Below are 16,184 nucleotides of genomic sequence, written 5' to 3'. Positions count from 1 at the left end.
TTTACAAAACAGACATAGACTCACAGACTTAGAGAAGGAACTTATGGTTATGGGGGGAGGAATGGGGGATATTTAGAGAGTTTGGGGTTGACATGTACACACTATTATGTTTAAAATGGATAACCAACAAAGTCCTACTATATAGCACAGGGAACTCTGCTCAATTTCCTATAACAACCTAATGGGGAAAAGAATTTGAAAAAGAATAGATACATGTATATGTAGAACGGAATCACCTTGTTGTACACCTGAGACTAAAACAGCCTTGTTAACCAACTGTACTCCGATATGAAATGAAAAGTTAAAACATGAAAATAAAAGAAATAAATCATGGGAATGTTATATATAGCATGGTGACTATAATCAATAATATTGTATTGTAGATTTGAAAGTTGCTAAGAAAGTAAATCTTAAAAGTTCTCATCACAAGAAAAAAAGTGTTTGTAAATGTGTATGGTGACAAATGGTATGCTGCTGCTGCTGCTGCTGCTAAGTCGCTTCAGTCGTGTCCAACTCTGTGTGACCCCATAGACGGCAGCCCATCAGGCTCCCCCATCCCTGGGATTCTCCAGGCAAGAACACTGGAGTGGGTTGCCATTTCCTTCTCCAATGCATGAAAGTGAATGGGTATAACTAGGCTTATTGTGGTGGTCATTTTGCAATGTATATAAAAGTTGAATCATTAGGTTGAACACCTGAAACTTGTATAACGTTGTGGGTCAGTTGTGTTGTATTTAGTTGCTCAGTCGTGTTCAACTCTTTGGAACCCCATGGACTGTAGCCCATCAGGCTTCTCTGTCTATGGGGATTCTCCAGTGAAGAATACTGGAGTGGGTTGCCATGCCCTCCTCCAGGGGATCCTCCCAATCCAGGGGTCGAACCCAGGTCTCCCACATTGCAGGCGGATTCTTTACCACCTAAGCCACCAGGGAATCCCCAAGAAATACTGGAGGTGGTAGTCTATGCCTTCTCCAGGGATCTTCCTGACCTAGGAATTGCACCAGGGTCTCCTGCATTGAAGGAGGATTCTTTCCCAGCTGAGCTACCAGGGAAGCCCCATGTCAACTGAACTTCAATTTAAAAAGAAATCTATTACAGGAACCAGAAAAAAAAAAGAACAAAGACAAGAAAAAGAAGAATCTTCATTGAGTTCTTATTATGTTGTAGGCAGTTTAAATACATGATTTTCATTTAGGTCTCCATTTTTTAAACAACAAAACTGATATTTAAGGTGATTAAATAATCTACCCTAAGTTATATAGCTGACAAGCAGCAAAGCTAGAATATGGGTTCTTAGCAATCTGTATATTGCTCCTCATCCATCATGAAACAGTGCATCAAAGTCCTTGTAAAAACATGGATCATTTAACTGAATCTTACTGTTAGAAGGATTGCAATAAATGTCAAATTAATCAGATACTCAAACTTAATGGGAGACATACATGTTTGTCAAGAATGACCACAAGCTTGGGAAATTCCATAACTGAGGTATGCATGGGGAAATGGAGGGGGCTCACTGCAAGTATGGGGAGGACCATGTGGAAAAGAAAACAGCATATGCAAAGACATGGAGGCACAGAAGGGTGTGTTGAAGGGTGATGCATAGATTAGGAGCACAGCAGAGGCACTTTTGAGCTATTCCAACTTTAAACAAGCATTTATTCTTTTTATTGGAAATGTCTGTGTTTATAGACAATTTTCTGCTATATTACTCTGTTTTGTGGAATGCTAAGGAGTGAAATACCTCTTTGAACTTAAATTTCAGTACTGTTGAATCTTGATGATCATATACCAAAAAATAGAACTTCCACGAACAAAAAGCACTAACTTACCAGGTGACAAAGACATAAATTGCTCCAACGATGATAATGGCTGTTGCATAATGCCAACAAAAGCATATGGAGAGAAACATAACGTTGTCATGATCCATTAAATCCCATGCAGGACCTCCACTGGGAGGATAAAGGATAAACCCAATCTGTAATTTAAAACAAGAGCACACATTAAGAAGTACCAGCCATATTCCCAAAGATGGTGCAGTTAAAAATGTTTCGTTTCAAGATTAATGGTAACATAACTCCCATTATCTGAGATGCTACAGATAAGAAACTCTACCTGTTTTACTAAAATGGAAAATATCTACTAGTTAATACTTTTGGGAAAATGTTAAGGATATTTATAGATCAATTTTCGAGATATGAATAGTAATCATCTCTGGATATTGGTGGACTTTCAGATAATATGTTAGGATTCCAAGTTGCTCAGCTTCACTAAATTATTTCAAAGTCAGAGTTTTGAAAAACAGGTTTTAAAATAAACAAAGCCTTTAATCCATTTTGAGTTTATTTTTGTGTATGGTGTTAGAAAGTGTTCTAGTTTCATTCTTTTACAAGTGGTTGACCAGTTTTCCCAGTACCACTTGTCAAAGAGATTGTCTTTTCTCCATTGTATATTCTTGCCTCCTTTGTCAAAGATATGACCCAGAGGGATGGTATGGGGAGGGAGGTGGGAGGGGGGTTCAGGATTGGGAACACTTGTACACCCGTTGCGGATTCATGTTGATGTATAGCAAAACCAATACAATATTGTAAAGTAATTAGCCTCTAATTAAAATAAATAAATTTAAATTTAAAAAAATAATAAAAAATAAAATAAACAAAGCTCATAGATAACATTATATTCATACTGAAAGCTTGTCTCCTAAGATCAGGAACAAGACAAGGGTTTCTTATTTTACCAATTCTACTTAACACTGTACTAGAAATTCTAGCCAGTGCAATTAGTCAAGAAAAATTGATAAAGCGCATCCACATTATAAAGGAAGAAGTAAAACTATCTATATTCACAAATGACATGATCTTATATACATATAATTATAAAGAATCTACAAAAAAAACTATTAGAGCTAATAAATAAATTTAGCACACTGGCAGGATACAAAATCAACACACAAAAGATGCAATGAACAATCCAGAAAAATTGTTAGGAAAACAATTCCACTAATAATAGCATTGAAAAGAATAAAATATTTGGGAATAAATTTAAGCAGGGAGGCTTAAGATTTGTACCTTGCAAACTACAAAACATTGTTGAAAGAGATCAAAGAAGATCTAAATAAATGGAGTGTAGCCAGGGGTCGCAAGAGTCAGACACAACTTAGTGAATAAACCACCATTACACCATATATAAAAATAAACTCAAAATGAATCAAAAACCTAAATATAATAACTGAAATCATAACTCTTAGAAGAAAACACAAGGAAAAAGCTCCATGTCCTGGGATTTGGTACTGATTTCTTAGACATGACACCAAAACACATCAAAATTTAAAACTTATGCACATCAAAGGACAGTATCAAGAAAATGAAAAGACAACCCTTAGCATAGGAGGAAATTTTGCAAATCATATATCTGATAAGGAATTGATATCTAGAATATATTAAGAACTCCTAAATCTCAACAAAAAGCCAAAAAAAAAAAAAAGGCCAAACAAAATTTTAATGGGCAAAGGACTTGAAGACTCGTTTCCCCAAAGAAGGTGTTTAAATCCTCAATAAGCTCAAGAAAAAAAGTATAAACATCATTAGTTATTAGAGAAATGCAAATCAAAACCACTATGAAATACCACTTCACACCCTCTAGAATGGTATTAATAATAGTAAGTAACAAGTGTCGGTAAGGATATGGAGAAATTGGAATCCTTACACCTTGCTATTGAGAATGTAAAATGATACATATATGCGTGCCCAGTCTTGTCTGACTCTTTGTGACCCCGTGGACTGTAGCCCTCCAGGCTCCTCTCTCCATGGGATTTTCCAGGCAAGAATACTGGAACAGGTTGTCATTTCCTACTCTAAAGGACCTTTCCAACCCAGGGACCAAATCCATGTCTCTTGCATCTCCTGCATTGACAGGCAGATTCTTTTCCACCGTACCACCTGGGAAGCCCATAAAAATGATACAGCCATGTGGAAAACAATTAGACAGTTTCTCAAAAAGTTAAATGTAGAATATCATTCTAGATACTGTATTTACCCAAAATAACTGAAAACAGGTATCCAAACATCTACACAAATGTTTAAAGCAGCATCATTCACAAGGGCCACAGCTGAAAACATTCCAATTGTCCATCAACTGATAATGAACAAGCAAAATGTGGTATTTCCATACCACAGAATATTATTCAGCCATAAAAATGACATTAATTTATAATACAACATGGATGAACCTTGAAAACATTATGTTAGAGAAAGAAGATAGCCACAAAAGGTAATATATTGTATAGTTCTGTTTGTATGAAATAACCGGGATAGGTAAACCATAGAGAAACAAAGCAAATTAGTGGTAACCAGGGACTGGAAGGAAAAGAAAAGGGAATGACTGGTTAATGGATCTGGGGTTTCCTTTCAGGGTGATGAAAATATTTTAGAACTAAACAGAGGTGAGAGTTGCACAACACTGTGAATGTACTAAATGTTGCTGAATTATACACTTTAAAAAGCATAAAATGTTGCTAGAGGGGAGAAGATTCCAGGGATGAGAGAATTGCTGAGGGAGATTAGAGGTACAAATTTCCAATCACAGAACAAATGAGTTCCAAGTATGAAATGTACACTGTTGGAAATATAGCCAACAATTATGTAATATCTTTGTATAGTGGCAGATACTAGATCCAGATACTACACGGATATTAGATCTGAGGGATCATGTTGAAATGTATATAAATATCAAATCACTATGTTGGGCATGAGGAACTAACATAGTGCTCTAGGTCAGTTACACTTCAGAAACAAACTCATAGAAAAAGAGATCAGATTTGTGGTTACCAGAGGTGGGAGGTGGGGGAAGGGGAATTGGATGAAGGCAGCCAATGGGTACAAACTTCCAGTTATAAGATAAATAAGTGATATAATGTACAATGTGATCAATATAATTAACACTGCTGTATGTTATGGAAGTTAAGAGAGTAAATCCTGAGATTTCTTATCACAGGAAACAATTTTTTTCAATGTCTTTAATTTTGTTTCTACATGAGATAATGGATAGTCACTAAACTTATTTTGGTAATCATTTCATTATGTAAATGACATCATTGTGCTGTACATCATAAACTCATACAGTGCTGTATGTCAATTATTCTTTAATAAAACTGAAAAAGCAAGGAAGGAAGAGAGGGAGGGAGGAATTTAATTCTGTTATGTGAATTTTACTCCAATAAGAAAAGTAAGATAAATAAATGATACATAGATAGATAGAGGAACAGATGTCAGGTTTGAGATCTAAATGAAATACAAAACCAAGATAATTACATGGATAATTGTACAAAAGTCTACCATATATTAGCTAACTATGTGTCAGTTACTGTGCTTAGGAGGTTTCTCTACTATGGCCCTTCAATAATATATTATTATCCCAAGTTAATGTAATGTTATCCTCATTAACAAGATTGGAAAATTGGGTGCTTTAGTAATTTGCTTCTGATCATAAATCTAATAAATGTAATCTTACTGGGGGGAAAAAAAGCATTTTAGTTTATAATATTGAATGAAACCATTTCTGTTGGAAATTTCCAGTAATATGAATAAATCAGGGAAAAGTAAGAGTTATGCCTTAATCACATGTTCCTATTTCCCATTTGAAAGGTTACCCTTTAGGGAATTCCCTGGTGATCCAGCAGCTAAGACTCTGTGCTCCCAATGCAGGGAGTCTGGGTTCTATCCCTGGTCACAGAACTAGATCTCATGTGTCACAACTAAGAGTTTGCATGCTGAAACTCAAGATCCTGAATGCCCAACAAAGATTGAAGATCCTGTGTGCTGCAACTAAGACTCGGCACAGCCAAATAGATAAATATTTAAAAAATAAAGGATTCCCTTTAGTTGGAAGGAGAACTGCCACTGGTACTCCCTGGAAGATGTACTGCCATGTGTCAGGCACTATAACCTCACTCAGGCACATAAACTTCACCCTAATTCTCATCCTCGCAACCACCCCCAAGAAGATGGTGTCATCATCCCCATATGACAGAGGGTAGAACTGCAACTCAGAGACTTTGGTCATGTCCCCAATATTACAAAACAGCTGAATGACTAACAGGGTTCCAAGCCAGGAGGGCCTGCCTCCAGAATTCTGTGTGCTTCTTCTTCTACCCAACACGCTCTTTTCATCATTTAGCCTTTCTCCATGGGGCAATATGAAGGACAGTGGCTTGGACACCAGGTTCTGAGTGAGTCAGCTCAGCGGTTTGATATAGTTTGAACAATCTGTACTGAGACAGTAGTTGGTCCCATGAAGACATGGTACTCTTTCTCCCTTAAAACACAGATTATAGACTGGCAGATCCTGAGCCACACCTATATCACAGATGTGCTTTGCCTGCCCTACACATTTTTAAAAATAAGTTGAATTAATTTACAATGCTTGAAAAATTAGGGAACTTCATGCAGAAGTCCATAGTCTCAGCTTACTTCTAAAAATAGAAATATCTGGCCACACCAGACCTGTATTTCAAAGCAGGAACAGCAACATGTATTCTCCATTGATTCATCGTTCAGGTTGGTAGCTGCCTGACCAAGTGGAGCAGTCCAGAGGCCTTCATTTTTACACTGGTGCTATGCACTTTATTTATTAACCAATGTCACATTCATAAATTTTTCTAAAATATCAAAGCTGACAGACTCCTTTTGTTGTGTCTATTTTATAGATAAGAAATCTAAGTAAGGTGCGAACCTGCCTCTGGGTCTCCAAACAGTCACAAAGGCACTTGCATCATTGCAAGAGCTGGGGACTCTGCATGAGGCCAGGGCTCCATTCTAAAGGGATGAGTAATTAACAAAAGATAGATCAGTCATCAAATTAGAGATCTGAGCCTACAGTACCCATAAACTCCAGGAGGAGAATGCCACCCAGTTGCTTTGCCTGCTGTTTGGACATATCTGTGTTTTGTAATACCCCTTTATAATACTTCAAGGAAAGCTCACAGTGGAAACCAAAGTGATCAGAGCCCAGGTCCCTGAAGGCCCTGGAAGAAAGAGAGACTTTCTAGCTCCTCTGTGCTCACTGTTTGGAAATGACAATAAGGAAACTCAAACCATGTAGTCAATTCTCAGTTTAAGGGGCCCAGCCATTTCAACCATGGTGTCAGAACTGCTTCTCATGTTTTCCTCTCACATCAATACATGGAGGTTGACAGAGAAATCTGTGTCAACCAAAGGCCTTTTGGGAGGTTGAGTTTAATGACCTAGCTAGTTTAAGGACTAGCTCTCCAGTTCCCACCCATCAGTCTCATTTGTGTTCCTTCAATGCCATTCACATCACTCACCTACCCCTGCCTGGGGAGTGATCAACTCCAGCTCCCAGAGAGAAGATGTAACGGTTGTTGTGGGTTAAATAATTCCTTCTAAAAGGGCATGTTGAAGTCCTAACCCCTGATACCTGTGAATGTAACCTCATTTGGAAATAAGGTCTTTGTAAATGACATGCAGATGAGGTCATATTGGATCAGAATAGGCCATAAATCCAGTGATGAGTGGGGCTTCTGTGATAGCTCAGTTGGTAAAGAATCTGCCTGCAATGCAGGAGACCCTGGTTTGATTCCTGGGTCGGGAAGATCTGATGGAGAAGGCTAGGCTACCCACTCCAGTATTCTTGGGCTTCCCTTGTGGCTCAGCTGGTAAAGAATTCACCTACAACGTGGGAGACCTAGGTTCGATCCCTGGGTTGGGAAGAAGGCTGCCCACTCCAGGATTCTGGCCTAGAGAATTTCATGAACTGTATAGTCCATGGGGTCACAAAGAGTTGGACACAACTGAGTGACTTTCACTTTCCAGTGATGAGTGCCCTTATAAGAGGTCCATGTAAAGACACAGGTACACAGAAATACACAGGTGTGACTCTGGAGGCAGAGATTGGAATTATGCTACCAACAGGCCAAGGAAAGCCAAGGATTGCTGGCAACTGACAAATTGTTCCTTGGGGCCCCCAAGAAAGAACCAACCTGCTGACAACTTGATTTTTAGTTCTATCTCCCAGAACAGTGAAGTCTTCCTGCTTGTCGGAATTTGTTATTGCAGCCCTTGTACACTAATACAGGGGCTAAGGCTGAAATGAGCAGAAGAGTATCACCTGTCTTAAAGCTCAAACCTGGACACACTGGTGACTCTCACTTATCTTTCAAACCCCAACTAAAGTTCACCTTCTCCTAGAAGATTTCTCAACCCTCTTCCTATGGAATTAATAGTATCTCCTCAAGGCAGAGGCATTTTCAGGTTGGAACATTTCATTCAAGTAACAGTCTCATAAGATACCATTACTATTTTTTAGTTGAGGAATCTTAAGCACACAGAACAGTTAGTCTATGGTCATGTGATTAATATGGTAGATCCAGAATTCAGATCTGGGTCCGCCTGACCTGGACTCACAGACTTCTCCCTTCCTGCCACAGTCACGACTGTTTTTTGGAGTTTCCAAAATAAAATCCCTCCCAGGTGTGTCATCCTCTTTCCTTGATTTTCTCTGCACTGTGGTTCTCACACTGGGAATGACAAAGTGCAAAAGTGAGCTTTACAAATACTCATTCACAAACAGACTCAGAAAACATGATTCATGGAATAAATAGATGTGCCTGAGAGATTTTTTTTAACCTTTTCTAAATTGCCTTTGATTAGGCTTTTGAGAACAATATATTTGGCTGTAATGTGGTTCAGGAAACCATTTTGATAGGTGGGGAAGGGAATTCCCTTCAGGTTTGTCTATTACTTAATCATTTATATATGAGCTATTTTAAATAATGGCCACTGTGGGTATTTTCCTCATTCTGTTCACCTCTCCAGATTTATGGTTCCAAGAACCCAGGTGGACTTTTCTCTAATTTGTCTATATATTGTTTATTAATCACATATGGAGAAGTAGCAAGAGAAAAAATATGCTGAAAAGCAAATCATAATGTAATAGTATTAGCCTGAGATAGAGTTTGGGGGCATAAACATTCATAGCAACAAAACATGGAAGCAAAATAAATTCACCTAAGCCCCTGAAACATTTTTGTTTCAGAGGAAACTAACAGGGAGAGGGCAGGGGAGGAGACATACTGTTGTTAAACCTGCCTTTCCCGCCAGTGTGTGTGTTTGCACTGGTATCAAATGTTCATTTTCCTTTAAGTCCCAAACTAATCTAGGCATAATGACAGATGGAAAGTTTTTAAATGATCTTGGATTTATGACCAAAGATTCTAACCTCAAATCTCTTCCTTAGAAAAGCTCTTGGGGAAATATGAAAATATTATTCCTCTGCCAGAAGGAACGATATTAAGCCAACCTATGGCCTGGAGAATCCCAGGGATGGGGGAGCCTGGTGGGCTGCTGTCTATGGGGTCACACCGAGTCGGACACGACTGAAGCGACTTAGCAGCAGCAGCAGCAGCAGCATGGTCAGTTATGAAAGCTCACAGCTTCCTCCCTCAGATATTTAATCAAACATTAATGATTAAAGAAACTCTAAATAGTTTCATTCATTCTGAGCTTATCTTTATTATTCCTTTTTTCAACTCTGGGTTTCTCCCTTTCTCCTTACTTTCTAACTTCTTTATTTGCATATTTAGCTCTTTAAAAACTTGATTTAGTAAATATATGGAGAATCTTCAACCCAACAAAGATGGAATATACTATTTTTTCAAATACATGGAACATTTACTACCAGTGACATTGGGCTACATTCCAAAGGCAGTCTCAACACATTTTAAAGGGAACACATACAAAGCAATAGAATTGCAAATAAATAATAAAAAAGAAAGAATATTTTGGGGAAACTGAAAAGTACGCTCCTAAATAACTCATAAATTAAATAGGAAAGCACACAGAAAATGCAACATTCAAAATTTCCCAAGAGTGAAAGCTACCATACATGAAATCTCACAGGAGGTAGCTAAAGTAGTATATAGAAAAGGAATTCTATAGAAAGGTATGGGGCTTCCCAGGCAGCTCAGCAATAAAGAATCCACCTGTTGTGCAAGACCTGGGCTCAATCCCTGGGTTGGAAAGATCCCTTGGAGAAGGGCATGACAACCCAGTACTCTTGCCTGGAGAATCCCATGGACTGAAGAGCCTGGCAGGTTATAGTCCATAGGGTCGCAAAGAATCAGACATGACTGAAGCAACTGTGGACACATGCAGTCTTAGATGTATTATATGTGAAAGTAAAAAAATTAAATATAAGTGAATATTCAACTCAAAAAAACTAGAGAGAAGGAGAAGACAACCTTATGACATTAAAGAAAAAACTGAAAATAAGGAGAAATTGACAAATCCATAACTAATATAAAATTTTAACAGACCTCTATCAGAAAGTGAAAGATCAACTGAATGAGAAGCAATTAGAAACAGAGAATACATAAACATACAATTAAAAAGAGTTCCAAGAGCCTGACTTTACCCCACATTGGGAGGAATTTTTAATTTCCTTTTAGTTTCCCTGGAGCCAAAGAACCAGCCATCATATCTACCCCAGACCTGGAGTCCATAGGCCTGCAGTCCATATCTTCTCCAACTATGCATTTCTATTCTGTCTGGCCCGCCGGTGGCTTGCCCTAGTTTGGGTTGTTTAATTGCAACTACATATTTTTTACCCTCTTACTTTCATTTATTTTTCTCTTTTTTTAATATCTTTTTAATTTCATAGGTATTTTTGATAGTTTATGTATCATTGTTATATGTTTGAATCAGAGGAGATTTGCTGAAGCATAAACCCATTTGTCATCTTGGTCAAAAGTTACCACTGTTGAATTTTTTTAAATTTATTTTTAGTTTTGATCAGCAATACATGCACAATATATAATAAAGTATTCCCATCAAGAGATACAGAATGCATAATTAGGTTTTACATGCCATTCTATTTAGCTTCCCAACAGATGATAAATAATCTCACAATGCAACTTCTGTATACCAGCTGGTTAAACTTACTGATTATACATTTTATCACATGATAAGCTATTTTTTACTTTTTCTATATGATTTTTCCTTCAAAATAACCCTTGAATCTAGCTCTTTACTCGCCTTGAATCTAGCTCTTTCTACTCTCCCACAAGCTTAAATATCACATCCTTCCTAGCTACCATTTCGACCATGATGTTTCTCTGCCCCTTGCCCACCAGGGCATTGTTATCACTCTTCACTGAAATGCAAATCCCTGGAAGAACCTCATCATCCCATATCCTTGAACTTTAGTGACTAAAAATCTCCTTTAAGAAATCTTCTGTCATTAAACCACATTCACCTCTCATCCCAGACTTTCATTATATCTATATATGTATATTGGATTATGACTTATCAGTCTCTATAAAATAGTAGTCCCCAATCTTTTTGGCAACAGGGACTAAATTCGTGGAAAACAATTTTTCCATGAACTAGGGTGGAGGAAGTGAGAGTTTCAGTTCAATTCAAGTGCATTGTATTTATTGTGTACTTCATGTTTTTTCATATTATATCAGCTCCAGCTCAGATCAGACATTAGATCCCGGAAGTTGGGGACCCCTGCTGAATAGTAGACGTTCACTATGTTTTCAATAACACTCCAAGATTAGGGAGTCAACAGTAAAATGGAAAATGCCTGGGATTTGGAGTCAGACAGACCCACATTTAGAACCTAGCTCCATTACTGTGTGATCCTGGGAAAGTAACTTGCTCTCTCTGAGCCTTCTTTATCAGTCAATTGGGGATGATAATATCTGACTTCCAAGTTGTCGTGAGGACAAAATTAAACACAAGGACAAAATGAGAATGAAATAATATGTATGTAAAAGTCGTGTCCAGCGGCCAGCACATACTTATTCCTCAACACATAATTCCCTCCCTTTCCTGCCTTCCATATGTTTCTCAAGCTTATTACACACTAGGCTTTAAGTGACTTTAACATCAGGAACTGCTTCCAGCTAAGCACCAGCTCATAGTTCCTACAAAATGGATATTCAGGTGTGTGATGAAGGTGGACACCTCCCACCTCCTTCCCTGCTGCTCTGTCACTATTCCCACCAGGGTCACTGAGCCCCTCAATTAAGCATCACCTCTCAAAGGCTCACATTCTCACTGCCAGCAGAATATCAGAAGGGAGTCTCTGGGTTTCAGGGCACAACACCTACAATCAAAGAGAGAAGGCCATCAGTGCCGACACCAGGCACATTGACTGGAGGCCCCAACTCACCTGCCAGAACCAGCTTCCCTGAAGCAGGAAAAGGCTTGTCCGCAGAAGTTCCACAGTTATACTGGTCTGTGCGAAGAGCTCCATGAAGGCAATCAGGCCCGTCGAAAATACGACCAAGACCAGAAGCTTGTGCACAAAGATGTCCAACATTTCCCGGCCATGAATGTGATTGTAGAAAACAAAAGCTGTCAGAGGCAGAAAAAATTGTTTGCCTTTTTCAGTGAAACTACTGTTTCCCTCAATACACAACTTTCATAAACACACACATTTATTTGTCCAAAATATCAGATGCTCACTGCTTCCTACAATATTGGAAACCTCTAACATTTGGGGGGACTTCCCAGGTGGCACAGTGGTAAAGAATCTACCTGCCAATGCAGGAGGTGCAGGAAATGTGGATTCCATCCTTGGGTCTGGAAGATCACCTGGAGTAGGAAATGGCAGCCTACTCCAGTACTCTTGCCTGGAAAATCTCATGGACAAAGGAGCCTGGTGGGCTACGGTTCATGGGGTGGCAAAAGAGTCGGACATGACTGAGCACACAACATTTTTGGAGGCATCACTACCTCTTTAGGATGGAATCTTTGAAATTTCCTTTCCCCTTCCCCAGCTTTTATTCTCTTCTCCACTGTATCATGACATTTTCTATAACTATATTTCAAAGCCATGTTTTATGCAAAAATAAGAATAATAAGCATGAAGGGAACAGTGAAACAGGTGTTGAGGTGAACAGACAGATGAATGAGACAAACCCTCACCTTAAGAAATTCAGTCCACTGAAGGCAGTAAATATACACACAAGTCATAAGAGTGGAATTTGATGGGTATTATAAAGATTCTCTGGAAGCTCCCAAGAAGTAGTAACTAACTATATTTTTTAATCCCATGGAAAGAGATGCTGGCTTCAGTTTCATCCTTTTCATTTAGATGAGGGGGAAAAGATGTTCACTGAAAATATGGTAATACCCTCAGATAAAGAGAATCATGGCTGGTGCCCAACCAAAGCTCTTACCTTTGGATGTGGGAGGCAAAGTGGACATTAGGAAAGACTATCTCTTGATAATGGGGAGATTTTTCTAGTTCTACGAACAATCTATCCCTTACATATAAAATAAATGAAAACAAATCATTAAATACTTGTTTTCAGTGTTTCCGTACAGAGTAACAGGGAGGCTAACGGAACAAAGAATGTTAGGACTTCATTTTTATGCGACCAGATTTTTTGGACCCTGTTTATCATGTAATGGTGGAGTTTCACTATATCAATATTAGATTTGGAAGCTACTCTACTGTGAGTGGTCTCCTCGTTTGAGGATATTTATGCTTCACTATTCTCAGCTCAATTTTATATGTCCTAAATGGAAATAATGATCATCTCTTGGATAAATCAGAGATAAACAATGGCTGTGATTATTGTTGATTCGTTGCTTAGTCGTAACAGATAAGTTCTGCAAGCCCCATGGCTGGAGCCCAGTAGGCTCCTCTGTCCATGGAATTCTCCAGGCAAGAATACTGGAGTAGGTGTTTCTTTAAGAAAATGTGAAATATGAATAAAACACATTGAATGACTGGGTTTGCCTGGTTGTACTAAATGAGTCAGTGTGTGTGTGTGTGTGTGTGTTAGTATTCAGTCATGTCCAACTCTTTGTCACCCCATGGACTATAGCCTACCAGCCTCCTCTGTCCATTGAATTCTCCAGGCAAGGATATTGGAGTGGTAGCCATTTCCTTCTCCAGGGGATCTTCCTGACCCAGGGATCAAACCCAGGTCTCTTGCATTGTAGGCAGATTCTTTATGAACTGAGCCACCAGGAAAGCCCAAATGAGCCAGTAGGGAAGGAAAATCTTTGGCATCCTGTCTAGGACATCTCAATAGCTCACCACGGCCCAAACCAAACAGATGACCTTGTGGGCCAAGGCTATACCAGGACACAAAAGAAATATTATTGTAAAGGGCTAGACAAATGTCCAAGAATAATGAAAGGTATATGAAAATATTCACACTTACCCTCCATAAATAAGGCATTTGATAACATTAACTTGCTAAAGGAGGCAGGAAGTGAAATGACGGTAGAAGATAAGATGTTTGTTACACCCAGCAGCCCAAAGAAGAAGTACATGGTAAAATGCTGCCAGCTCAGGAGTTGGACCCAGTGACCCTCTTTGTAGTCATACAAGGTCAGGTGTGGTCCTCCAGGAAAAAACTGTTCTCCAAGGATGCCTGCAGAGGGATATATCACACTTTAAGCCATCTTTCCACAATTTTACTGAAAAAGGAAGATGAAGAAGGACCAGGCTACTTCTTATCCCAATATATTATCTTTTTATGGCACTGATTCTTCTATCTGGGCTGTTACCTAACAGCTGAACACTGGTTCTTTAGGCTGGTTTTGAAACTTCAAAGATTGGTTTGGATAATCATTCTTAGTCAAAGATAGTGAGTTTCATCAGACAGCTATTTTCAGATCTTCAAAGCTAATGGTCTTAGTTCCACAGAGTTCCCTGATTAGTTCCTCTGATGGCCTTAGTTCCTACTTTAATCTAATGACTAGATAAATCCTGAGTAATTCTAGATTTAGATTTGTGAGATTAATCCTATAGCATCTGATTAACTCTTCTTACATAGTACATCTTTGGGTAGTGAGTTGTGCTTGGTTCAGGATTAAAATGCTAGAGTTCAGCTTCTCCCCAGTTAAGGGTAAATGAGAAAGCACACACAGATATAGCATACAGTCTAGCCAGTTACACAAATTCTGAAAAACTTTCTTGAAGATGCTGCTTCATTTATTTATCTATAGAATTTGGCAAGAAAATTCCTCTCTTTGAAAAATAGTTGATCCACGCTTGGATGACCATTGCAAAGACCTCTCATCATGAACAAAATATGAAGAAATCTAAAGGAAAATTAGGAAGTTCAGCCTTCAATAAAGGAGAGGCTGAAGTGGAACTCTAATTCATTTTGATATTTGGCAAAACTAATACAATTATGTAAAGTTTAAAAATAAAATAAAATTAAAAAAAAAACCACAATGTTTTTACAGAATCATAGAACCAATGGAAAGGCCTTACAATCATCTGGCCCAACCTTTGTCTCTAATTTAGTAACCACACAAAAAGGATGAACACAGAAGATAAGGTTTTCTTCAACCTGAACCCTGTGGATAGCCTATCAGCAATAATTTATTATTGACACTTTCCCATAATCACTTGATTACCTTTATGACATTTTGAAAAATGGTTTTGGATAGAGTTAACTCTTTCAGGCCTCAGAATAAGTGACATAAAATTATCTTAAAGGCTCCAACTAAATCTAAAAAGAAAATTCACCTTGACTGGACAGGCAAGTTAATTGCTATGACTAACTCATAAGGAATAGCCCTTTGTATAACATAAAGTATAAGTTCTAATAAATTATACCAGGTAGAAATTACAATTAGAATAGGTATTCAGGTATTTTTAATAAAATATTTATTTTAGCAATTTTTTGTTTTGATATTGAATTTTCTCTTTGCATGTGAAAATACCCCAAAAAGCAAACAGAACACAGAAAAGGGTCACTCACCGGTTAAAGTCATTCCAACTATTACGATTCCTTCCAACATTTCAGCTCGACGGAATAATGCTTTGGAATCAAGGTAAGAAGTCCGTTTCTGCTTTTTGAAGGCATATTTCAGAATGCACTTTATAGTCCACCAAATCCCCAAGATAAAGAAGAAGGATCCAGGGAGAGCATGGCCTTTGAAATTCCCCATAACTACCAAAATAAGAACATAGAGAAGATAAAGGTGTTTCATTTCCAAAACTTGGCCAAAACGTCACTTATTCCTATGTACTATCTTCTGATGATGGTAGATATATACTGCTGAGTCAGAGGATCCAGTATAACTGTCAACAGACATAGACCAATTACAAGATCAACAATACGAAAGACAGACATTGGTTGAACAATTAACCTTATTCTAGGCACTGTGTCTACTGGTTTACATGTGATC

General features: G+C 38.2%; 1 protein-coding gene across 1 annotated transcript in view; it reads right to left on the bottom strand.

Moving 5' to 3' along the window:
• The window catches only part of LOC129643456 (transmembrane protein 45A-like), a 92,613-nt gene that overhangs the window by 14,888 nt on the left and 61,541 nt on the right, over positions 1 to 16,184 (bottom strand). Inside the window, exons 2-5 of the mRNA XM_055567937.1 lie at positions 15,755 to 15,946; positions 14,201 to 14,413; positions 12,193 to 12,377; positions 1,833 to 1,978 (exon numbers count right to left, since the gene is read on the bottom strand). Of these exons, the coding sequence (XP_055423912.1) occupies positions 1,833 to 1,978; positions 12,193 to 12,377; positions 14,201 to 14,413; positions 15,755 to 15,944 (734 nt within the window). The 5' untranslated portion in view covers positions 15,945 to 15,946. The remainder of the gene's footprint in view (positions 1 to 1,832; positions 1,979 to 12,192; positions 12,378 to 14,200; positions 14,414 to 15,754; positions 15,947 to 16,184) is intronic.

Source organism: Bubalus kerabau, chromosome 2 (assembly GCF_029407905.1).
Source record: "Bubalus kerabau isolate K-KA32 ecotype Philippines breed swamp buffalo chromosome 2, PCC_UOA_SB_1v2, whole genome shotgun sequence".
Taxonomy (NCBI): domain Eukaryota; kingdom Metazoa; phylum Chordata; class Mammalia; order Artiodactyla; family Bovidae; genus Bubalus; species Bubalus kerabau.
This window is presented reverse-complemented; position numbering and strand designations above follow the sequence as displayed.